Raw genomic sequence first — 25,723 nt, forward strand, 5'->3', positions numbered from 1 at the left:
TTTTAGTTGTGTCGGCTATTTAATATAATTTAGAAATCTTAAGTATTATAATAAGTATTAATGTCCTATAAATGTCCACTGGATAACCCCTGGATGTCGGTAGGATATATCTGCCCTGTCTATTATATTGGATGTCTTTTGGATTTCCAGAGGACATATACATGTGCAATTAATTGTTAACATTAATTTCGTTTAATATTAATAATTGAATTTGATGCGCACATTTTCATATATCCAAAATTATTATTTATTTAATATTTCATGAGAAATGTTACCGTTCGCAACATTCCAAAAACTTTACAAACAATAGTATTCAACCGCTAGTTTGTTTGTTTACCGCTATGCGACACGCGAACTCGTATTTGAGATTTGGTCATGAGAATTATATAAAGCTTGCAAAGAGCAACTGACAGGAAATTACAAATGTAATTATTTTCTATCAGTTCAATTTCTGATGCAATCCCAACATAGGGAATTCAGATATTGGATTGTTTAGAAAATATTACACAATTCAAACCCGGGAGCCAAACCTAAAATATTCATGTACAGCACGAAAGCCTCAAATATTAAAGAACGATGAACTATTTTTAATATTAGATTTTTAATATTGGCAGTAAATAACAAAACATAATTTTAATTTATATTAAAATTTTAAAATTTGCTCCTTGAAACATACGAAAAATATCCCTATAACATATCCTATAAAAATCCTTAGGATGTTCCACAGGATCTCCCTGGATTCTCCAGAGGTTAATATACGGCTATCATTTACTCTTCCTCAGGACATCCAGAGGAGGAGATCTGAGGATTATAATGGGATATCCTGAGGATATCCTACATGTATGTCCTGGATGCCCTTTGGACGTCCTAAGGACATCCTTGTGCTGTCTGGGGTATGATGGTAATATTTTATTAATACGTTTACAGCATGATTGAAATTCATCGGAATCGCGTGATATAATAATGATAATTTTAATATTGATCTCTCTCTCTCTCTCTCTCTCTCTCTCTCTCTCTCTCTCTCTCTCTCTCTATCGGTTTAGCCTGCATTACAATGATACATTTGCAGTATCATCCAGAATTTGCAATGATATCACATCGGTGGAGTAACCGCTTCCGACTTGATACGTTACTGATCGAGACAGTTAGTACCTGCAGTATCTGGCTCGCTTCAAAGGCCGTCCCCGGCAACAGTATGACCGGACTACTGACGTGTCCGCTCTCGACGCATATCATATTGGGAAATTCGTCATCGCCGAAATCCGGAATGTCGCGTGCCTTCTCCTGCCAGGGATTCCATACGACGGTGTCGGGAAAGTTGTACTTTTGCACGCGCATCTTTCTACCGGAAACGACATTCGTGATGATATGCTCCGGCTGCGTGTTCTGGTAGATCCTGTCGGTCCATTCGCACACCGTGACAACATCGCGGCCTTCTTGAAAGATTTGGTTGTCCCTGGTCTGTATGTGTGTGTGTTTGCGAGAATGAAACATTTTGCGAGGCAGCGCGATCAGTAAAGTTTTCACATATACTGTTTTAAAGAGGCATACCCGTTTGAAACCTCGAAAAATGAATACATTTTTTAGATTTTTTTTGCAGCGCAACGTCTTGATAAAAATTTACAATATTGATACAATATCATTAACTATTTAAATAAAAATTCTCAGCTTAAAAAATTTTTTTTTTAAATGTTAGCGAATGCTTGCAGATTTATGTTTTCATGCACGGTGTCCATGTACGTTCGATGAATTGACTTGAAATCTTACATACGAGTTTCTAATAAGATTCCGCATCTGCCAACGAAGCCTTTTTTTAATCCGATTCCCTATTTTTTTGTTATATAAAAAAATGACTTTTTTTAAAAAAACCGAAACTTTCTTTTAACACGTCGCTATCTTTTTATTTTTTGAAATTTTGAAAAAACGCTTGTACGGCAGATAGCTATTACAATGTTTAATAAGAAAAAAACTTAGATTTTTTATTTCAGATATGATCTACGAACGTTTTTATGCACATCGTGCAACCATCTAAAATTTGTGGAGGAGCTCCACAAATATTCCCATAACAAAAAAAAAAAAAAAAAAAAAAAAAATTAAATAGTTGATAATATTGTATTAATATCGTAAAAAAATTAAAAATTTTTATCAAGTCGTTGCGTTACAAAAAAAATCTAGAAAATGTACTCATATTTTGAGGCTTCAAACGGGCATGACCCCTTAAACTGTGAGCATTGACTTAAAATTTAATAATAGACTTTTACGATAATTAAGAAATAATTATTTCTTCACTGATGATATCGAAAGAGAAGAAATAATTAATTGAAAAGTAAACGGCTCTTTAATAATCGCGGTAAGAACTCTCGATTATAAATTACATTTTAATTATCGGCTTAATTTGCAAGAAAATAAAAAGCGAGAAAAATTTTCGCTACCTTGTCGATGAACGTGCACCCGTGCAGCCCTGTGATTTGGCATCTCCTGACGTCGGGCACTTTGAAATAAGTGTGTAGGAGCAAATTAAAACTGAACGTGTCATCTCTGCTAGGATTGTACACGCCGATATTGAAGTGCAATTCCTTCTCGCGCAATATTAGCCTGTACGTTAATCTGAAATGTGAATTCCACATCTGTCGCGTACATTCGCTGTCCATTATCGAAAATATCGCCTCGATGTCCCCGCTGGGCAATCGTTCCGGTGACTTTTCCACATTCCAACGGATGATTCTGGCAAAGCCGTGGGCCGGTCCATACGACCATGCTCCGAATTGTGCTGCGGAAATAACGTGCATATCGAATCACTCCATCAGTGTCGCTCTGATTTTCTACATCTTTAAAAGCAATATCTTAAAACTTCTCAAGATGTCACAATGATTCGCGAGAGATTCAAGAGTTAGCCTTTTCTTTTAAATTAGAATTTGTCCCTTTAAAATTGCTCCCGTACATGATTTTCTTTGTCTTTTACTTTAACACTGTTAATAAAAATAATAACTCTGAACGAAAGGAAATTACAATCAAATAATATATGGTATACACGTTACACTGCCTATTTACTTACGAAAAACGAATGGTATGCCGCCTCTGATAGGTTTCTTTCCATCGAATACAGCTTGCTTACTGAAACACAAAGAGTCAATTATTGAAGAGAAAAAACGTGTCTTAGTCGTATTATGCTGTTCAATTATAAATTTTATTTATTATTTATTATTAATCCGCGCCTTGCGGCTTTGAATGACTTCCAGTTTTTACATTTGTTATTCTGTCTTGTGTTGTGTCGCGTGTTTCTATTGTGTTTTCACAATAAATTGATGAAGCTCTTACAATTAAAATTCTTAAAATTTTAAAGCTTAATAATTTTAAAATCCAAAAATCAGCACTTAAAATTCAAAATTAAAATTATAATTAAAGTTACAATTATCATTAAAATTAAAATTTAAAACTTTAAAACTTGAAATTAACATCAAAATTATTATTAAACCAAAATTAAAATTATAAATTTTATTAGTTCTTCTTATACATTTCCATATCAAACAAATTGTAATTTACTATACGCTGCTGCATATATTAAATTTCTTATATTTTATTATTTAACGAGACGAATTTTTTACGGGAAATCGGCAAAAATATATTTTAAAAACCACACGAGAATTTATTTGCTTACGCGCTTGTTTTTACGTCCATTGTCGAAGCGCAGATATTATCTATTATTTCCTCGCCGTAATAACAGAAAATGAAAAAGAGGATCTACGGTATCGATAGCGTTGAAAAATATGCGGACGGATATCTTCTTCCTATTATTTGTTACTACAAACATGCACATACCATATACGTGTATATCAGATTAATGAAAACTGCACATGTATAAACATTTGCACAAACGAGTCACATCGGGGAAGAAGCAGCGGAATGATTGAGCATATCTAATCGGAGCGTCTAAGCAAAAAAAAAAAAAAAAAAAAAAAAAAAAAAAAAAAAAAAACTATTTATAACGCAACTTTTATAATCCGATAATATGTAAAACGAGAAGAAGAATAAAAATGCATAAAATAATTTCTCTTCTCTTTTTCTATTCTTGTGCGATTCGGATCCTCGCACGAAAATTAGCTCGTTTAAATAAAATATCGATAAAAGCATGAAAATTTCGTAGATTGTTCTACTATTTCTTCTGAGTATCTGTATAGAATCTGAGCACAATTCTCTTGAAAATTATTTAAGGCTTGTATTGATTTTTATGGAAAATCGTATTGTAGAATATTATTGATAAATTTGATAAATTAAAATGAAAAAACATTTCTAGCGAAATAAAAATTTTCACGTATATTAATGAAACTCTATTAAATATTTATACCAAATTTGATTTAGATCCACTTACTCATTTAAAAGTTATTATTAAAAATAGTAGAAAAATACTTATTGTAACCCTTTCTGTAAATTACTCGTTTTTTTTTTTTTTGTTTCATTCAGTTGATTCAGGGGGCATTCACGATCAAAAGTTTTTGTCATGAATTAGAAAAAATATTATTAGTTACAACTATTTTCTTTTACGTTAAAAACTGTATTATTTTTCTAAGACGTTAAAAACTGTATTATTTTGTGATACTTTAATTCTTTTTGTAACGAAGATTTATTTATTTGATTTTTCATACAGTGTACAGTTAACAAAGATATCATTCCTAAAATTTTGACAGCTATTATTGTACAGCCAAAACATCCTTAACTAATTTATGAGGACTATGCGGAATTTTACGATCGCGTTACTGTATTGTGTAGGCAGTTGCATCAGTGTATAAATAATCATATGATGTTACGAAGCTATTTCGTAAAACTTGACAGTAAACAAGAAGAGTACAGAAAGTATTGCGATTAATATTACAGCGTGACAATATTCTCGCAAAATTCAAAAAGACGAAATTATGTTACTGGTGATATTAATTATTGCTCTTTACTAACAATAAATCAGAAAATGTACATCTTTCAACTTTTGTTATTTCTGTTGCTTGGAAAGCTGGAGAATCGAAGAACGAAAGATATAATACAGCCAAAATCAGCCAAGGTCAAAATAAAATAAATGGCTATACAGCTCGCAGGTTGTATTTTTTAATTGGGGAAAGGGTTCGATTTTACAATAGGCTATCTATATTGTTTGAGTTAAAAATAAAAATGTGATTTTCCGAAGGTCGTTGGAATTGTTCTTTTGTAAAAGAAAAGAAAAGACCGGTCTTCCTTTCTATTTCGTCGGTATGTTTTATCTTGCAATGACCGTTCCGCGAATAAAGAAGTAATTACAACAAGTTATCGTTGTAACAATGTGAAATTTTTAAATTTGTTCTACCGACAAAGAAGAAGCCTATAAAATAAACTTTTTGCCATTTATGGGATTGTATGGTGCAACATGATAGAGGAGGGAGGGAGATTCTTTTTATTTAGTAACAAAAAGGCTTTTAGGATTTTTCGGTACATATTTCTAATAATCTTAATAAACAATATTTTTAATAATGGCAAGATATTTTTTCTCAGCATTCTAATAATTTCAGGAAACAAAAAATGTATAAAAAAATGCAAGATTATATTATTATCCTTTTTTTCGATACATTATTCAGTGTTTTATGATTTATTAAAAAAAATTTTTTCTTTTTTCGCATATATTTTGTATATAAACTTATATACAGGGTGTTAAAAAAAAGGGCTCACATATTTTGAGAGCAGGTAGTATTAATCAAAACAAGAAAAAAAGTCTAATTAACATGGGTCCTACAATTAATATCTTCGAAGATATAGGCTATCTTTTTATTTGAGCTGTTTGTCTTTTTTATTGGTTATGTCATTTCTATAATGCAGTAAACAAAAGAGTATTTACTAGTTTTGCTATAGTAGAATTGGCTTATAATAACATCGGGTTTATAGGTAGGTAGCAAAAATCCGAGTGTGTTTGAAAGAATGCAGGAGTCTCCGAGAATTAGGGTTGAAAAATGCGTGATATTGAATGGGAACCACATAGAATACCTCTTATAATGCTGACTGTAAAACTAAGTACTCTTTTATTTATTGTAGAGATAACATAACCAATAAGAAAAAGACAAATAGAAAGATAGCCTGTATCTTCGAAGATATTAATTGTAGGACCCATGTTAATTAGACTTTTTTTGTTTCGATCAATAGTACCTGCTCTCAAAATATGTGACCCTTTTTTGAACACCCTGTATATTTATGTAAATTTAGTTCTCTCTCTTCGTTAAAATGTATAGGCGAAACAAATTACTCGCTTCTAGGATCATCGGACAAGTTAGAAAACTCGTTGATCCCTTTAGTTAGCGCTAACTAAAACGCTTGGAGCCGGTACTGATATCGCCGTCCTGCGAAAAGATGAAAGACGGAGACATCGCGTTGCGTGAACGCGCGGAAGCATAAGAAGAGAGCGAGAGGGAGAAGTATAAAGCCGGAGGGCGGATGCAGGATGGCCATTAGTCAAGCCTGTCAGGGGCCGCGGAGATGTTCTTAAGAAGGAGAGCTAGAGGATACACTCGGGATCCAAGGCTGCGAGGAGAACGCGCAAGATCGTGGCGTATCGGGGAGGAGAGAAGTTGGGTAATCTTTGATTCGTGCGATCAAAACGCTCCCGAAAATTTGACCGCAAGATCGCATACGCTCACAATTCGCCTAAAGAAGGATTGTACCGAGCAAACAAATTTGCGTTTTTTTTTTTTTTTTATACATAAAGCTTAATAAAGAAAAAAAAATGTTCATGAACATGTACACTAAATTATTAGCTAAAATTCGATCAAAGTTATTACAGTAATCGATAAATAAAAAAATGAAGTCTGCACATGTCGAATTGAAAGGACTTTTATCATTTCGTGTCTCTCGGGACATCCGATTGTCCCAATATCGCTCAGCGGCAGTCCAATTTTCGCTGCCGGTCAATCCTGACAGCCGATGATGAAGTTAATGACGAAGTCTCGATTCCAGAACCGATCCTCTAGGACGCCCACTAATTCTCTCATAGCAATACGAATGTAATCCATTTTCCTGGATACGTAAACCGCGAAGAAGGAGGAGGAGATGGTAATCCCATCCGTTTGCACGATCCCGAGCTGAACGGAACACGCAAACAGAGATAGAGAGATGGACAGATAGATGGATCGCGACAACCCGAACGTCATGGTGAGAAGAGAGAGACATAGGGAAGAAGCTGGGAAAACGAGAGAAGGGAGCGAGAACGGGAACGCGTGAGAAAGAGAGAGAGAGAGAGAGAGAGAGAGAGAGAGAGAGAGAGAGAGAACTTATGGCAGAGAGAGGACAAAGAGGACAGAGGGAAGGATGGGAAATGCCACAGCGGGTGGGAGGGAGGGAGGGATGGGAGGAAGCGAGAGAGTAGAACGATGTACCACCACGAAGTACGACGATGCGGCGGTAGGAACGCGGCTGACGCCGAGCAAAAACGATCGGCGCTGTCTGCCATGCTTTTTGCGAGCATCACAGTTTCCAACCTCTCTCCTCCTGGTCGTTTCTAGCCTGGCCGTATCTCCCGTTGCTCGCTACCCAACGGCACCCAATTCTCGACGCGGTTACGCCCGGCTTCCGCGGGATATCGTCGCGCCGCGCAGAGTATACAGGGTGCCTGGTAATTGGCACTGGTGGTGCGATTGGAACGGGATGACGATATATATATAGGGTGTTTAAAAAAGGTCATATCAAATTGTAAGGATATATAGTACTCATAGAAACAATCCAGAAAGTAGTCTTAATAAGTAGTATTCCAGAAACCATTTATTCTCGAGTTATACAGCATTTTCTGTTATTATAGATAAAACTCATTTCGAGCATGTATTGTATGGACATTTACGTGGCTGTCCAGTTGCATGGCCATCTCGCTCACCGGATTTAAATCCGTTAGACTTTTATTTATGGGAACACTTGAAGAGTATAGTGTACGCCACGTCAGTTGACATATCGGATCAACTGATACAGAAAATTAAAAGCTGTTGTCAACAAATGCGAAATAAACCTGGAATCATTGAACGTGTTTGATCTTCAATGAGAAAGCGTGCCGAATGGTGTGTTGAAATAAACGGAGGGCAAATCGAACGTAAATTGAAATTGTATTGCTGTAAATTGAATTTATTTAATAACAGAAAATGCTTTATAACTCGGGATTAAACAATTTTTAAAGTACAATAAATGATTTTTAAAGTACTACTTATTAAGACTTTTTGATTTATTTTTACGAGTACTACATACTTTTAAAATTTAAAATCATATTTTTTTGAACACCCTATTATATATTTAATAATATATATAGGATGTTCAAAAAATAACGAAAAATAATTTTTTTCCATCTGTCAAAAAACGGAAAAACTGATATCAGCTGTAATGAGGGAAATTCGACTGATTTAATTTCGACAAGTTCGATCGACGCGCGGGAAAATGTATGTCCTCATCTCGTATGGATGAAAGTAGTAATCATTTCTTAGATTCGCGGATCGCAAGATTTGCAACGCGATGACACGAGGGGATGAGGGACGAGACACGGGAGTATAGGTATAAGTTGGGACGAATTAACTTTCGCGGCACGTAGCATCGCGTCCCTTTACGCGCGCTTTTTACGAGCGCAACAACAATTTTCAATCGACTTCTTCTCGCCAACCATGTGAAATTGGACCGATCTTTCGACGACGAGAACGTCGCCGCGTTATTCGCGGAACGCGAATCCTAAAAAAATCCCTTCGCTCTCTCGTGCGATCGTTTCAATTCTTTGCACGCGCTTATTATCTGTAAGAAGAGTGCGGAGAGAGGATTCGCGAGACACGAATATCTTTCGCGCTGTATGGTAAACGACTCGGGGGAACCGAAAGAATATTAACGAGCGGGCAAGTGAAAAATTGCTCCTCGATTTTAATGAATCGTTGGCAAGTCGAAGATGCTGAACAGCGATGAATCATCGAAGAAAGAAAAAAAAAAAAAAATTGAAATCGAAGACAGACGATTGAAAAATTTGCTCATTTTGCAACTTTTGCAATTTTGACGAATGTCTGTTTATTCGCGGATTGGAATTCTCAGGAAACCAGCCTGTTGTTTTAAGGATATTTTGGCTGTGCAATAGTAGCAAAAAGCTGTCAAAATTAAAAAAAAAAAAGAACCTTTTTTATTTTTATATTGTTTGAAAAATCGGGGCGATTACGATAACTACTGCCCCCTATTTGAAAGGTCGTTTCTGAAGACATTTTTGACGAGGAACACGGGAAAAATAGTAAAAAAAATTTCCGACCAATAGTTTTCGAGATATGTTACTTTAAAGTAATGGACATGATAATAAAACTTTATAAAAACGACGGACCCAACGATGCTGACCTTGACATATGTTGTCAAGATCATGATCCTAAGTAACTTTTCTTTATAACTTAATCGGCGGTGTCTCTTATAATTTTTGAGATATTTAAAGTTAAAGTTTAATTCGAAACGAAAATTTGGTTTGGGTTATTCTTGTACGATTCTAAGATACACATGGAAGATACTCGCGACACTGATCTTCACAACATATCAAGGTCAAAGTCATTGGGTCCGTTTTGTAACGTTTTATTATCATGTCCAATACTTTAAAGTGATATATCTCGAAAACTATTGGTCGGAAAACTTTTTTACTATTTTTCTCGTGTTTCTCTTCAAAAATGCTTTCAGAAAGGAGTTTTCAAATAGGGGGCCATAGTTATCGTAATCGTGCCGAAAAATCAAATGAATAAATCCAGATTATAAAAAGAATTCAAGTATCATAAAATAATATAGTTAACGTAAAAGAGTTCGTAAAAGAAAATAGTTGTAATTAATATTTTAATATTTTTCTAATTTATGAAAAAAACTTTTGAATCGTGAATACCCCCTGAGAAATCAACTGCGAGAAACAAAAGAACAAACGAGTAATTTACAGAAAAATTTCGGGTTACAATAAGTATTTATCTACAATTTTTAATAAATAACTTTTAAACGAGTAAATGGATTTAAATCGAGTTTTGCACAAATATTTATTAGAGTTTTCTTAATATGTGAAAAGTTTTATTTCGCTGGAAATATGTTTTTTCCTTGTCAATAAGTGTTACAATACGCGATGTTCCATAAAAATCAATATTAACTTAAACTTAAATAATTTCCAAACCGTTAAAAGAATTGTGCTCAAGATTTTGCACAGATACCCAGAAGAAATAGTAGAACAGTCTACAAAATTTTCATCATATAACACTTTTTATAACGCTTTTGTCATATGACACATACATCTTTAAGATTGCATGTGCAATTTATTTTCCAGATTTCATTGCAACGAGTAATACCCGTATTCATAGTCCGTCCTTGAGGAATAAGGATTCCTTGTTCCTCGTTCCACGTTTCATAAACTTTCCTTGACCGAACAAGGAATCTTATTGGCTCCCTTATCTCAAGGAAGGTCACGAGCTTCCTTGAGGAGTGATGCGACCTTTTTAGCAGACGATACGCAGAATATAACCAAATATAACCTCCAAAAGTTAGTTTCGTTACATTTGTGGTTTTGTGGTTATTTGTTGTCGCGCTCTCAAACTGAAAGTGTATAAAGGAAAAAGGGATAATGGACAATGAATTTTTAAATGATTCTGACGATGGATTTGAAGACGAAAATCCAGAGAATCGGATTCTGTGGCGGATTCCGAAAAGATACATTCGCGATTGGGAAATCTCGTGGAATTTTTTGAAGATACGAAAAAGTTTTCATATGTATTATATGAAATTAATTGCAGGCAGCATAAAAATCCCTAAAATATTCCTTCCTTCTGAAAGGGAGACTCGAGGTCCATCTATGAAACAAGGTGGCCTTGCAGATTCAAGGAATCCTTCATGGAGGCTTCCTCCGTCCTTAAAATAAGGAAGGACTATGAATACGGGTATTACTCTTGATTTCGTCATCGATCTCCCTTCGAGTTTTTTTTTTTTTTTTTGTGAGATTGCATCTCGACTCTTTAACTTTAAGATTCTCTCGTCCTCTCTCTAAAAAATTAACAATACTACATGATATTTTTATTCCAAGTAAATAAAAGACGCGAATGCGTACGATATGTAAGATTTAGATCAATCAAAAGATCGCGACATTTTCCGCGATTTTCCCTCGTTGCGTTTCGCGCGGTTCAGCGGAAACTAATTATCCGCACGATGGAAGGATACATGGAGAGTGTCATGAATCGACAAGGTTATGAATAAGGTGTGACTGCGCACTTTTGCGAGCGAAGACAACTACGCGACGCTGCGGCTCTTCTTGCGGCTGCTACTATATCTGGAAGTTTGCTATTCAGAACGAATTCGCCAGGATTATATGAGAGAGAGGAAGATAGAGAAAGAACTCACATATCATATTGTATGCGTGTGCGTGATCAAAACTCATCGCGATCTTGATAAAATTACTCGCAAAATTATAGAGAGATATGTAACAAACGTATTATTTCCTTTAAAAAAAAAAAAAAAAAACCAAAAAAAACGCAAATTAGATATTATCTTTTGTACGATGCATCTCTGATCGATACATGGAATAAAATGCAACGTGAATTTCATTTGCATTAGATAATACGTGCAGTTGCGTAAACTTGGCGATATAAAAAAAATATCGCTGTTCTTATCGAGAAGATTACTTGTCCATGCATCTGATACAAGAAAGCGATTACGACTCTGAGGCGGACGCATAAATTTCATCGAATTATCAAGTGCCAATTAACTTTTCCAAGATATCCAGTCTCTCTCCCTTCCCCCTCTCTCTCTCTCTCTCTCTCTCTCTCTCTCTCTCTCTCTTTTTCTTCGGTATGGAACCCCGGAATCGGCTCAAACTAACTTTATAGCATAAGTCGTTAACAGCCCAAAGTTCATTGACGAGTTTTGCGGCACTCTACCTCGAGAGAGTAACTCGATGCCCTCGGGGGAAGATCCCATCCCCTTTCCCCTCTACCGCGGTTCCACAGTCGCAAAGATACGGCATGAAGTGAGAAGCGGATGCCGCGCATTATAAATGCATTAATGTCGCTGGCGCTGCTCGACCATCTGCTACGGTCGCGATTTACGATCGGTCAGTGAAATTCTAACGAGACTTCGTCTCAGATCTGCGGCCGGTTATCACGAAAAACTGGGGTCTCTCTTCCGAAGCGAAAAAGAGAGGATCACGCCCTCCCCCCCCCTTCCCTTACCGAGTGGGGAAGGGGAATCCCGATCGAACGAAAAACCAACTCCGCAAACTGTGTATCGTTTTCGAATTGCTTCATTTTCGCTGCACGATACAAATTACATTCGATTGGAGAATGTATTATGAAAAAATATTCAAATTTAATCAAACGCACAGAAGGAAAAACCCTAAGATAATCTGGGAATCTTGGGAAATGAAAGTTTGTCGAATTTTATTCAAGATTATTATTTTTATCAGCATTATTTTTAATGAGTTACCTTTTCATTCACAAATTTACCTGTTTTTATTTTCAAAATTTTTTTTAATTTTTACAAAAAAAATCCCTGAGAATTCCAGGTTTTTTATATTTTCTCAGGTAATAGGAGTCCCTGGAGTCTCTCTCTCTCTCTCTCTCTCTCTCTCTCTCTCTCTCTCTCTCTCTCTCTTACAGAGTTATATCTCAGAAATTAATTCGCCTAGAATAAATGATCGCGCGGGTATTTAACTATGCAACGATCTCGAGTAAGGACACCCGGTATGTGTCGAAGTTACTCGCTTCGAGCTTCGCCAAAGCCAGCGGTTTTTGCGTTTTCCCCGGATCCTGGCAGGAGCAGCAGCAGCAGCACCAGCAACAGCAGCAGCAGCACCAGCACCAGCACCAGCACCAGCAACAGCAGCACCAGCACCAACACCAGCACCAGCACCAGCACCAGCACCAGCACCAGCAGCAGCAGTAGCAGTAGCAGCAGGGCGAGGCTCCGCAGGGTTCACGAGCTTCTCTCTACCCGCAGCCAACCCCCGCGTCGCGCACACCCCGTGCTCGTCTACCACCACCGTGTAACTTTGTTTAACTAAGGCCGGCAAGAAACGAACCTATTTATACTAGATCGGACGCGTTCGCGGGCGTTGCTGCTCTTGTCGGGGCTGAAAGTTCCTTCCACCACGTAACGGTCATGGGAATCTAACGGATGCTGATAAACGAGGAAGTATACCCGGCAAAAAGAATGTCGCGTAATTTTCGGCCGTGTCCCTAAATTCTCCTTCCAGACTTTGCTACGAAAATCCGATGTCTAAATCCGAAGCATAAATCAGACAAGACTCTACGTTAATTTGCCCAAGAGAACTATCTTTGGACTCTTTAACCCGCGATAGCATAGTGTAAATTCATCTTTAGTTAAACATCGATAAACATTGCTCGTTTCTAATACATTCGTCCTCCTTTATATTATATTGTTTTTCGTTCTCTCGAATTAAGGATACTAAATTACAAGGGATGAAGATAAAGATGAGATCCACGAAAAACCAAATTGCCGTTCGCAATATCCGTCGCATCCATAAATCCGAGATGAACGCCACAAATGCATACTCTAACTGGATAAAATGTAGCGAGTTAAAAGAAATCTCGATGAAAAACGTAAAACGAGACTTAGATGTACTTATTCGAATGAGCACGCATAGTGACATTATCTAAAGTTGAGTATGACAATCGAGGATTGCAGCGTTTATTGCGGAGCCGCGATAACGAGCTGATTTGGCGGTCCCTAGCAAGTTGCACGCCGGTGCATAAGTCGGGCGAATAAATGAACGAGTGGGCCGCGGTTGAACGAATTCTTTGTTGGTGATGCTGTCATCGCTGCCGACTGTCGACGGGATTTTGAATCTCGTCGCATACGACCGGACATCTGAATTTCGCTCAATGACCTATTATTCGAGCGATTTAAAAGGAATCGACGCATGTTGATTTTCACTTTTCTGATGAAATAATCGTGCAGAGTGTCTATTCAAATTTTGTAAAAAAGTTCCCTAAAAATTCTCCGATCTTTTAGATATTTCTATTCAGAATTCCAGGTAAAGAGAATATTTTAAAGATTTTTTGGTGCAATTTCGTAAAATAATTTTTTTTATTGTATTATAATAAGATATCCCTGATTTTTCTAGGTATAAAAAAATTCCCTAAAAATTCCCTAAAAACACTGATCATCTATTAATTAAACTCTTATCAATCTTGTAAGACTTCAGTACCGCGAAAATATCGCTAAATAATAAAAATATATACCATAAATAGGATTGAAAAAAAAAAAGAACGAAAAATCGAATCGATACGAGCCATCGAACTGATAATGAATTTTACGCGAACGAAACCTCGAATGCGACATGTATACGCATTTATTTAATACGGGAATTCTCGAGTCTCGAGCGGTGAGCGTAGACAGGTGATATGTCGGATGAATCCCGCGCGAGGAAGATTCGAACGTAGTATTTCACTTCGTCCTGCAAAACACGCAATTATTTCACGGCTTAAGCCGCGCGTTCCGCCTTGAGAGAGTTCTTGCTCGCGTCTGCTCGCGCTCGAGCTTTTTCGTCGTTGAGTTTGTTGGCTCGCGCGCGCTTCGCGTTCTCATTCGCTCGGGATAACGTGCAATTAGCAAAAAAGCCTTGCTCTCTTTGCATTAGACGCGACTGTGTCATTCGCGGCGACAGGAAAGGAGTGCCATTGCAGTCGTTCGTTCGTTCGTTCGCGGAAAAGGAAAATTACGTTATTATCCGCCAAACTTGCGTAAAATCATGTACGAGTAGTATGAAAACCTTGAATCGCGCGCTATTTAAGTGTAAAAATCTCAATCGCAATTATCTGCACTATCACCGTCAAACGGGTTGCGCGCGCGCGCACGTGATTACATTGCAAAACTAGATCCATATTTTATAATATAACACTGATAAGTTAAACATATGTATTGTACAAGGTATCTCTAAAATCTGATCCCACTTTTGGATTTCGGAAACGGCTTTAAATATAGAAAAATGTTTCAGACAAAAGTTGTATGATTTTGAGAAAGACATAAGGTGGTGTTATTAATTTGACCTTGAATAGTTGCATGAAGGTCACCTTCAATTTTTTGAATGGAACTGCCTACTTTTATTGCATATTCTTGTAGCTTATCTCGAGAGCATTTCAAAACACTATAATCAAGTATTTTTTTATGAAGTACTTTTGGAATTATTTTATATTTTAATCTGACAAATTTTGATATAAAAATTAAAATATCTCCTAAAATATTTAGTTTTCGATAATCTTACCGTAATACTTTTATGTACAGAATAATGAGACAAATCAATTAGTGTAAAGAAAAAAACAAATAATTGTTTAAAAAAATACATTGTAAATAATTACATACTTTTTCTTAAAAAAAAAAAAAAAATTATTTTTATACTAATTGATTTGTCTTATTATTCTGAACATAAAAGTATTACGGTAAGATTATCGAAAACTAAATATTTTACGAGATATTTTAATTTTTATATCAAAATATGTCAGATTAAAATATAAATAACTCAAAAAGTACTTAATAAAAAAATACTTTATTATGGTGTTTTGAAAAACTCTCGAGATAAGCTATAAGCATATGCAAGAAAAAGTAGGCGGTTTCATTTAAAGAATTGAAGGTGACCTTCACGTGACCTTCACGCAACTATTCAAGGTCAAATTAATGACACCACCTTATGTCCCCCTCGAAACCATACAACTTTTGTCTGAAACATTTTTCCATATTTAAAGCCGTTTCCGAGATCTTGGGGTGGGATCAGATTTTAGAGATACCCTGTATAATAATAATGTACGATAAGTACGGAGAGAAACAGATGACAGGAATTTATGCGGCTGTAAACAATAAAAAAAAATTATTGTATATTTTATATTTTTATTTGATATCTATATGGGGGAAGGGGGAGAGGGGGGAGTAACGTATTACTCGCTCGCGTGATAACGGAATAAACAAAGCGGCAGATTAATGGAATCCAAGATCTTTGCAATACAAAATACCCGAGATAAAAAATTTACGATATCAAGAATCTATATAATGCAAAGTTTTTAAGAATTGAAAATTTATGGAAAAAGAACTCAAGAATATAATATAATAAAATATAGACAATAAATATAAAATATAAATAATTTAAAATAGAAATTCAGAATTCTTGAAATCAGTGAATATCTATCTATCGATACCGAGAATTGATAAAATAAAATAATTCTGTCGAGTGGATGCATTTGTAAAATTAAGAATCTATAGAAGGTACGCTTCTCGCAAAGTTGGCTCTATACAGATCCGAAGATAACATGGAAGAAGGATCTTATTTGTAGAGCAAAGAACTGTACTCGGAGAACTGCCGGATACTCGAAGCAACAATTGAAAAGAAAAGTAGATCTCCCAGATCGTTTTCCTATGTTTGTCGAAAGGATGAACTCGATATTGAACCGAAGCGCGATTTGTATTTGGATTACTTTCGAAGGGGGGATCTTTCCCATGAGATTAAATGTATGTCTTCGAGATATATTTTATGATCGACTCGAAGTATCTTTACGAGGATTAAAATATCGATGGAGGATCAAATACACTATAAAAAAAGTATGTAAAATTACATAAATAATGAGTGTAACGATTACACTATTAGTAATGGAAATATATAAATTCATGTACATTTACAAAAATCAGTTTTTTTACTCTTTGTTGTATAAATACTTCTTTATATTTGAGGAAAAAATACAAGATTAAAAGTATAATTTATAGATTTTGTGTATATGTATAATTTTTTTGTAACATTACATAACACACGATAATATTACACAATATATAATAAATTCATACATTATAGTTGCATTTTTACTTAAGTATATATTATACAAATAAAAAAAATAATTATGAATTTACAGTCATATATACAACTCACTCATCTCATTTACATTGCAGCATAAATTTCAAATTAAGAATTCTTGGTTAAATAATTCAAACTTTGCGAGATAAGATTTATTTTTATGCATATATTTATACACTATTTATTATTACAAGAACATTTCTAGAAATCTACTTTTAACGTGTAATTTTACTTGTGCAAGCTGCTTACTTACTATATAAGATAATAATTTTATCTAGAAAACATATAAATATACACCTTTAATACATGATCCGAATACTACTTACTATAATGGTTGTAATTTTACATGAAATTTTTTTTCAGTGTATGATAAAATTTTAATTGTCAAAACACTTGTCTCTCTCTATTTATCGCAACACAAAGCATCTCCGCGATTGATGCATTTTGTCGCAAGTTGCATTTAGCGATTTCCTTCTTTTCTACTCACATTTTTGACGTCTCTCGTTGCATTTTCGAAGACGAGACATTTCAATGGGCCTTCGCGGAATCAATGCGGATTCCGCGCTTATTTAGGGAAAAACAACGAGGCTCGGAACTTCTTTTCACCCGGTATAAGGTAACCGATGGATTATACAGCCTGGTCCGGTAGACTAATGATCCCGCTGGCTGCGGTTTTTGCCGGCATTCTACAGCATTCCCATTCGACTGGATTCCGCTCCGGAGCCACCGCGCGCATTATTTTCCCTCCGCCGCGGAGCGCTTACGGATTCAAGATCGGCTGCAGTATCGTCGTTCCGCTGCATCTCGAGTGCATCGGGAAGCTGCATCTTTCGCTTCTCTCGATCCGCGTCGCGTTGTCGTCGATTCGAGTCGCGAGTTCGGACAATCATGCTACTTTTTGATTTCGCGCCAAAGCTGTCGGTTCGCAAAATTTTGTCTTCGTGCATTTAATAATAAATATATTTATTTACTCACGCTAAAATACGCGAAAGATATAAGTATAATCTTTCACAATTATAATATAATTAAATTATAATTAAATATAATTATTATTAAATTTAAAAAACTAAAATAGCACTTAATAGTAGAAAATGAATAAAGACGTAAAAAGAAAACTAAATGTTTGCAAAATGTCTGCCCCTAGCTCCAATACACTTTCGGCATCGAGTAATGATCGATCTAGCCGCTTTACGAATTTCCTCCTGACTCAACTTTAATCGATCTAACAATAAGTAAGAAAAGCACTTTTTGTAAGTTTGAAACTGGTTATATCAAACTCTATGGAACGTACAACAATCATTTTGATCTCATTTGAAAGATAATTTAATTTTCTACAATTTTTGTTTCGGTACTTTTTGTTAAAAGACGCACATTTTTCGTGATATTTGGAAAAATGTGTAAAATAATCACGATTTCAGAGGTTTTTGAGCGATAACTTCTTAAAAAAGCATTTTTCGACCCATGTTTATAGGAAATTTTTTTGTCAAGAATTAAATTTCCTATAAGATCTCAAAGTCTGGCTGGAACGTTCGGGGCCATCCTGTATATATAGGGTATTTTAGGTCAATGAAACTTACGGTTTTTATAGGAATTGTGATTTGGAACAAAAAAGTTCCCATAAACATAAGTCCGGAAAGGTTTCGTTAAAAAATTATAACTAATAAACTTCGAAATATCACGATTTTCTGATGATTTTTAAAAATAACTTCAAAACTCTTCATTCATTTGAAAAAAGTAACGAAATCAATCTGATGGATAATTAAATAATAAACTAAATTACATCAATTTCATTAAATTTTGGGATTCAAAAGAAAATAAGCTCAAAATAAAGAAAAAGGCAGAAATTTGAAAAAAATACCTCTCGATAGTCTCTATGTAAACGCTACATTTAAGTAGTGCAAATATTGTAAATGCAAGCGTAAAAATGTTCTTATTAAATTTTGATCGTAATTAACTACCTACAGAGAATTTATTAGCTATAAATTTTTAACGAAGCATTTCCGGACTTATGTTTATAAGGGAACTTTTTTATTCCAAATTCAATTTTCTATAAGACCCTGAAGTTTCATTGATCTGAAACACCCTATACACCCAATGTTTTTATAGTATCATCACGGGTAGCAAAAAAAAAAAACGCACATGTAGAGAGCGAATTTAATGTATTGAGCGCACATTAATGCGTCGGTTTTTAGTCTGTCTCGAATGAGTCGCGTCTACGCGTAATATATTTCGATAAGCGGTTCAGATTAAATCGGTTAAAATTCGGTCCATTGCCCGATAAGGATAAAAGGATGGGATCGTTCTCGCGCGAAACGGCGCATTATCTCACGCTTGCATGAAATACGTAAAATTCGAATCGCAAAGATCACGATTTGCGTTCTCCACAATTCTATAAATACCGTATGCAGAGACGGACAAAAATAATCGCGACACAAATATCGATTTGTGTCTTTCATCTCGAACGTGACCAATAATCGAGCTTGACGTGTTTTTAAAAAAAATATTTCGCGAGCGATTAATAATTTTCGCCGCACAAGAGCATAAAATAACCGCTTCTCGAATGATAATGATTATCGCACGGCTAGAAATGTAAGAAACCGTTTTTTTTTTTAAATAGAAAAAACGTGGTTTTTTTCATTAGAAAAAAAAAATTTTTTTTTTTTCATTATTTTTAAAAATATGATTTTTCTTTATATTTTTTTTTTGCATAATAAAAAAAACTAAAGTTCTTATATTTTTAATTGATTTTTTTCGAAAGTAATTTTAATGGGTTAATGAGCGACAAATTATATCAAACTCGACATGACTTGGATAATTTTCAATTAGATGAATAATTATATTATTATAGCTAATTGGAATGCGATCTATATTTAAAATAATAATGGTTAATTCAAATCTATCATCTAAAACGTTAAAAATAATGAAAAATCAATTTGCAGTAATCAAAATATAAAGATATTAACCACCTTAAAAAAAAAAATTTTTCAAGAAGACGAAGCTTGTTTTTTCTTCTATTTATATCTTTACGCATGGTATTAAGATATAGCCGTTGTCATTGATCGTTCGCACGCGAAATATTTGTCATTCGATTGTCATCGCGGTTCCTTTGCGGTTTCCGTTTCGACGTATTTTCTCGTGCACAAATCCACGTTTCGAATTGATGGCAAAAAGTTGAGACGACGGCTGGCGCGGTGTCATTAGTGTTCTCTTTCTCCCCAACCCCCCCCCCCCCTTTTTCTTTTCTTTATGCGCAGCCTCTCTTTCCATCGTTTATCGTGCTTTTTTCATGTCTGTCTTCATCGCAACTTTGTCCCCGTGATATTTTCGCGTAACAACGCGTAAAATATACTTATCGTTAGTTCGATTGTCACCTCCTTAGTTTTTAACGCAAGCTAGTTAGCAGGGTTACTTTCGTTGTTAGCCTCCCCGGAGGATACCTCTTCAGTCCTTTTTATCGATTTGCGTATACTTTCGGACGCATTGTTTTAAATTCAAAATTCGAGATAGCGAAATAGGATCCATACGAAAGAAACTTGCGCAAGAATTCATTTACAAGAACTGATGCTGAACTGACTACTATGTAACGCATGGAGAATCGTAATGTTTCCAGAATTTGAAGAAAGAAAGAATTTTCCGAGTGCCCCATTACATTACCGCTATGGAAACAGACGATCTCGCCATATGCTCAGCACGGATCACGATCTCCAACGACAAAGATGTATGCGGTGTCAAATGCATGATGCGAGCACGGGATGTTTCTAATGTGCCGCAGACGAGGTCCGACAACATTCTTCTTGTCTGGCTCGTTTATGCTAGTTTTCGAAGAAAAATACTCCGACAATGTTTTTCGGATTGAAACATAATTAATGATTTAATTAAACTTAATTAAAGGATTAATTCGACAGACACAAATTATAGTATAATCGTAACTTCTATCACGACTACCCGTTTACACGAATTTGATTTCATTATCAGGGTGACTATCCAAAACTTTTTGTAAAAAAATTTCTTGATTTTTCAGGTAATTTGGATAATTATTTACTAGAACGCATAACCTTGCTAACTAGTTTGCGTTAAAAACTAAGGAAGTGACAATCGAACCCAGCTCCAATGATGTTGATCTTGACATATGTTGTCAAGGACATAATCCTGAGTAATTTTTCCTTATAACTTAATCGGCGGTCTTTTATAATTTTTGACATATTTAAAGTTGAAGTTAGATTCGAAACGAAAATTTGGTTTGAATTATATAACGTAACTTGAATCAAATTTTAATTTTATATCAGAAATAGGTTATATCTTCCAAAAGTGTAACGTCCCCGTAGAGGAGAGGGGGGGGGGGCGGACCCCTCTGTATCTATGCATATACTTTACAACGTGAAGCGAGATTCACCTCACGATTGTTGTGTAAATGGAAAAGTGTATGCGTGAACCTGTGAGTTTCGCCTCCCCCCCGCCTCCCTCTATGGGGGCTCCACTTCCGAAAAATATAACCTAACCTAAACCTATTTCTAAATATTTGATTTGAGTTATACAACGTCTTGATGCGGATGGATCTTGCTTCTTGCATGGAAATTACAAACTTATGTAAAAAATACGCTGTATTTCTCAAACTTTATTTGTTAATAACTTTTTAATAAACAATGACTGCCGATTAAGTTATAAGGAAAAGTTATTCAGGATTATGTCCTTGACAACATATGTCAAGGTCATTGGAGCTGGGTCCGTTATATATAGGAAATAATTACCTTGAAAAGAAATACCAAATGACTTTTGTAAGATAAGCATTTTTCATTTGCATAATATTATCATTTTCTATCATTAATTGTAAGAATTACAATAAAAAATGTGCACTCAATATTGTGCATTCAATATTTTTTGCTATGATGATGAACATATGAGACAAAGAGACAAAGATATATATTTATAATATATTTGAAACATAATTCATAATCATTGACCAATTAGATTGCCGATGCTTACGAACAAAATGATCAAAAAGAGAATTTTTGAAAAAATTCCCCGAATTCGAATAAAATTTCATGAGAATTCCCTGATTTTTCAAAATAAAAATAAAATCCTTGAAAATTCCAGATTTTCTAGGTTTTTCCAGGGAGTAGACACCATGATTATCGAATAAGAAAATAATCGCGGAACGATACTGGGCTTTATATTTTATACGCGTTAGAATGCGTTCCGTTATCGCGGTCTTGCTAAACGCATATTCATCATGCGTTCAAACAATTTCTCGCGTCGGAACGCGAGATTCTCTCGCTCTCTCTCTCTCTCTTTCCTAATTATCGCTTCCTGACCAAATTATTTTCTCGTTGCACACACGGTGCGTCACGCGACCAAAACGAGCTCTGGCTCAGAGGGCTCTAATCCAAAAGTCGAGCTGAAATTTCATGGTCGGGTCCTGCCGGCAGCCATTAACGACGCTTTCCTTCCACATCCTCTTCTATCGCTCATTTTCTCTCTTTCTCTTTCTCTCGCGAGATGCGCGCAAAGCGTGTGTGTACATGGCGCGTCTTTAGATGTGTTGAGGATAGACGAGGGACTCTTAATCATCGTCCCATCCCTTCGCCAAGATGAATCGTGCATTTGTATACCCGCACCCCTTTCGTTCTCCCTTTCGGTCTTCGCTTGTCTCAGTCGCGTCTCTCCATTCGCTCTAGCTATTTGTCTCCGTCGTATGCCCTTTCTCTTCTTCCCCGCTCCCACCCCTCTCTCTCCCTTTCAGGATTGGGGGTGATCGCCGCGGCTCTTTGTCTATTTCCGAACTATCCGAAAGACAGTTAGGTCGCTTCGATGTCTTGGTATCGAAAAGGATTGCGTATTGTACCTACGATTCTTGACATAATCACATACCGGATGTACCCTTCATTCGTGTTTATATATATAACTTATTTTGCGACACTCGGCCGATTCTCTTGCTCGAGAATTGTAAGATTTCTCTTTAAGGAGATTACGCAATAGTATTTGTCGAAAATGAAGTCTTTTTGGTGGAATTTATTACAAAAAAATAAATTAAAATCGAGAAAAAAGTCTGTGCAAACTTTAGTTTTTGAGAAAAAAATCAAACAGGCGATTAAAATGGCGATTTTTTTAATAAAGTTCATCGAAAAACAATCTGATTTTTTTTCTCAAAAACTAAAGTTCGCACAAACTTTTTAGAGGTTCAGTCCAAAATTACACATGAATGTGCTCAATTTTTTTTCAAATCGATTTGGGCTTCTGTATTTGAGTTGAGTCACTGTAAAACTTATTTAAAAATCCTTTCTGATCAACCGGGCCATTTTTAATGAATATTCTCAACTAAAAAAATTTTTTTTACGGTTTATGATCCTAATAAACATTTTATTAAAAGACAATTTTCGATTTTAATTAATTTTTTTATAATAAATTCCCAAAAAAGACTTTATTTTCGACAAATATTATTGCCTAGTCTCCTTAAGATGTGGCTATAGACTTTCCATCGAATTGTGAACGATTAAGTGAACTACAAATTTTCAGATTTATTTTCTTTTACGATTCTATCGCGTGCATTGTCTTCACCGTTGTTTCATTTCCATCGTTACTTGCCGTGAATCGTAACAATTATTTTATCGCGCTAATGAAATTCCAGCTGCATTTTGTCGCTCGCACTCCATCTTCCCCTCTCGATTCTTCGTTTCCGTTTTTGGACCCCGACGTTGAACGCAGATGTTCGACGAGAGCACGTCCGCATCCGCGGTCGGGGATAAGAACCGGAGAACGAAGAGCGACACGCTGCACGTGGTCCTCTCGTGTTACCGATGGTACGACAGACCAAGTCAAGTTTAGAACGGCCGATTCAACTTCTTTACGCGATGATTAATGCGAGTTAATAACGCGTTGATTATTTATGGATACGCTTACCGTGCATGCCAATTATTATGATAATTTTACATTTTCTTCTAATCACATTTCGAGAGCCGTGAAAATTTTATGACAATACAAGGGTGTCTACTCAAATCTTGTAAAAAGAATCCCCGATCTTCCAGGTATTTTTGTTCAAAATCCCAGGTAAAGAAAATATTGTAAAGATTTTTTCATGCAATTTCCTAAAATAAGTTCTTTTATTATATGCATTTTCTAATGATTTTCATTCATACGAAGGAAAACAAAGCCACTTAAGTTTCAAGTGCTAGATTTATAAATGTATTAAAAAAAAAAACTGAATAGCTTTTGTTAAGATAAAGATTTTTAACTTGTATAACATTCTCATTTTTTATTACTAAAAATTAAAATAAAAAAAATATCTTGTGTACTCAATATTTTGTTAAGACATTGAATATATAAATAGAGATAAATATATATCTATAATATTTATTTTAATAATCTTAATTAAATTATAATAATTAAATAATAATATTTAATATTTTATTTTATATTTATAATTCACAACTTGGCTTATCGGCGGATTGCCTACAATGTAAAAGCAAAATTATTAAAAAGAAATTTTTTTTAATTCCCTGGATTCCAATAAAATTCCATGAGAATTCCCTGATTTCTTCAGGTACAATAAAATTCCTTGAGAATTCCAGGTTTTCTATGTTTTTCCAGAAAGTAGACACCCTGCAATAGATAATCAAATCTCGAACTTGAAATCTTGTTAAAGTAAAGAAAGTTTGCTACTTTCTCTTCCTCGTTACTTATTATTAATCTCTTTGTTAATCGAAATTAAAATCGCTATTCTTTTCGCAAACCGATACGTAACATCTGTCATTAAAGTATGCGCTATATCGCAGAGCGCACGTCGCGATCAGTATCACTGTCGCGACCGGACATACCGAGACGTAATTTTTATTACGGCCGTTTCCAGGGAAATTGGAGTAAATTACGAGCGTATTTGCCGAGCGTCTTGCACCGTATGTATGCGTATGCTACTCGCCACCGTTAAAATTCCTCCACAGTGTTTGATGACTCGCGATTATATTCGCAGATAAATAATACAGTACATAAAATTACGTAACAATTGAAGAGAGTATCGCGTAAATGTATTTTGCAGAAAGAAAAATGTTGAGGTTTTGACTTTGCGGCGAAAGAGTGATGATCTTGTTCGTCGATTGTTGACGACCACCCGACGCGTTAAAGGTCGATTTTTCATCACCGCGTCGTCAACCAGCTCCACGATAGAGAGCTTCGCGGGTCGTCCCTTTATTACAAAACCCAGTCTCGACAGCGGCTTTACAGTCGGAAGGACCGATGACTGGCAAGCGACGACGAGGGGCCCTGAACCCCGTGTATAAGGCATGTACTGGTCCAGAGAGCGCCCTTGCCTTCGCTCCGTCAGTTTTTTCATCGTCTGCTCTCGGGCTGCTGCCGCTTTTAAAGCGATCGTCACGGGCACCGCGCTTTTACGCGGTTCTTTCTCGGCAGGTGTGCCTTCTCTTCTCTTCCTTCTCGCGCTATTACGCGTTCTATACCAAGAACGCTCGATCCCAACAAGATTATAAAAATATTATGCAAACAATGAGAGAGAGAGAGAGTGTGTGTGTGTGAGCTAACAGAGAGCGACATTTTCTCGGAATAATAATAATGTAATACATTCTCAAATGTTAACTGTACAAAGTTGACTGTATAAAAATGTAATCGTCAAAGGACATAGTCGAGAAAAACGATTATATCTATATCAAAATGTTTAGAAGACAAAAGAATACATCAATGAAAACAAGTGTTGTTTATAACAATTGAAATCGTAAGATAACGTAACCTCAAAAACAGCTGAGTCGGCAAGATTAATATTTCAGGATGAGAACAAATTCTATTCCTCTAAATGTATATAAATATATATATATATATTTTTTTTTTAACAAAAAAATTGTAAATGTACAATTAAATTCGACATAAAAGAAAGCTCGTCGAGAAAGCAGTAATCGAGTAAATCCGGTT

The 25,723-nt window shown here is 35.5% G+C and overlaps 1 protein-coding gene across 1 annotated transcript in view; it reads right to left on the bottom strand.

Moving 5' to 3' along the window:
* Positions 1–25,723, bottom strand: part of LOC138932427 (uncharacterized) — a 32,086-nt gene that overhangs the window by 3,376 nt on the left and 2,987 nt on the right. The window contains exons 3-5 of the mRNA XM_070294283.1: positions 3,056–3,114; positions 2,433–2,770; positions 1,153–1,461 (exon numbers count right to left, since the gene is read on the bottom strand). Of these exons, the coding sequence (XP_070150384.1) occupies positions 1,153–1,461; positions 2,433–2,770; positions 3,056–3,114 (706 nt within the window). The remainder of the gene's footprint in view (positions 1–1,152; positions 1,462–2,432; positions 2,771–3,055; positions 3,115–25,723) is intronic.

This window comes from Polyergus mexicanus, unplaced genomic scaffold (genome assembly GCF_030449975.1).
Source record: "Polyergus mexicanus isolate NDT 795.1 unplaced genomic scaffold, iyPolMexi1.0 SCAF_4, whole genome shotgun sequence".
Classification (NCBI taxonomy): Eukaryota; Metazoa; Arthropoda; class Insecta; order Hymenoptera; family Formicidae; genus Polyergus; species Polyergus mexicanus.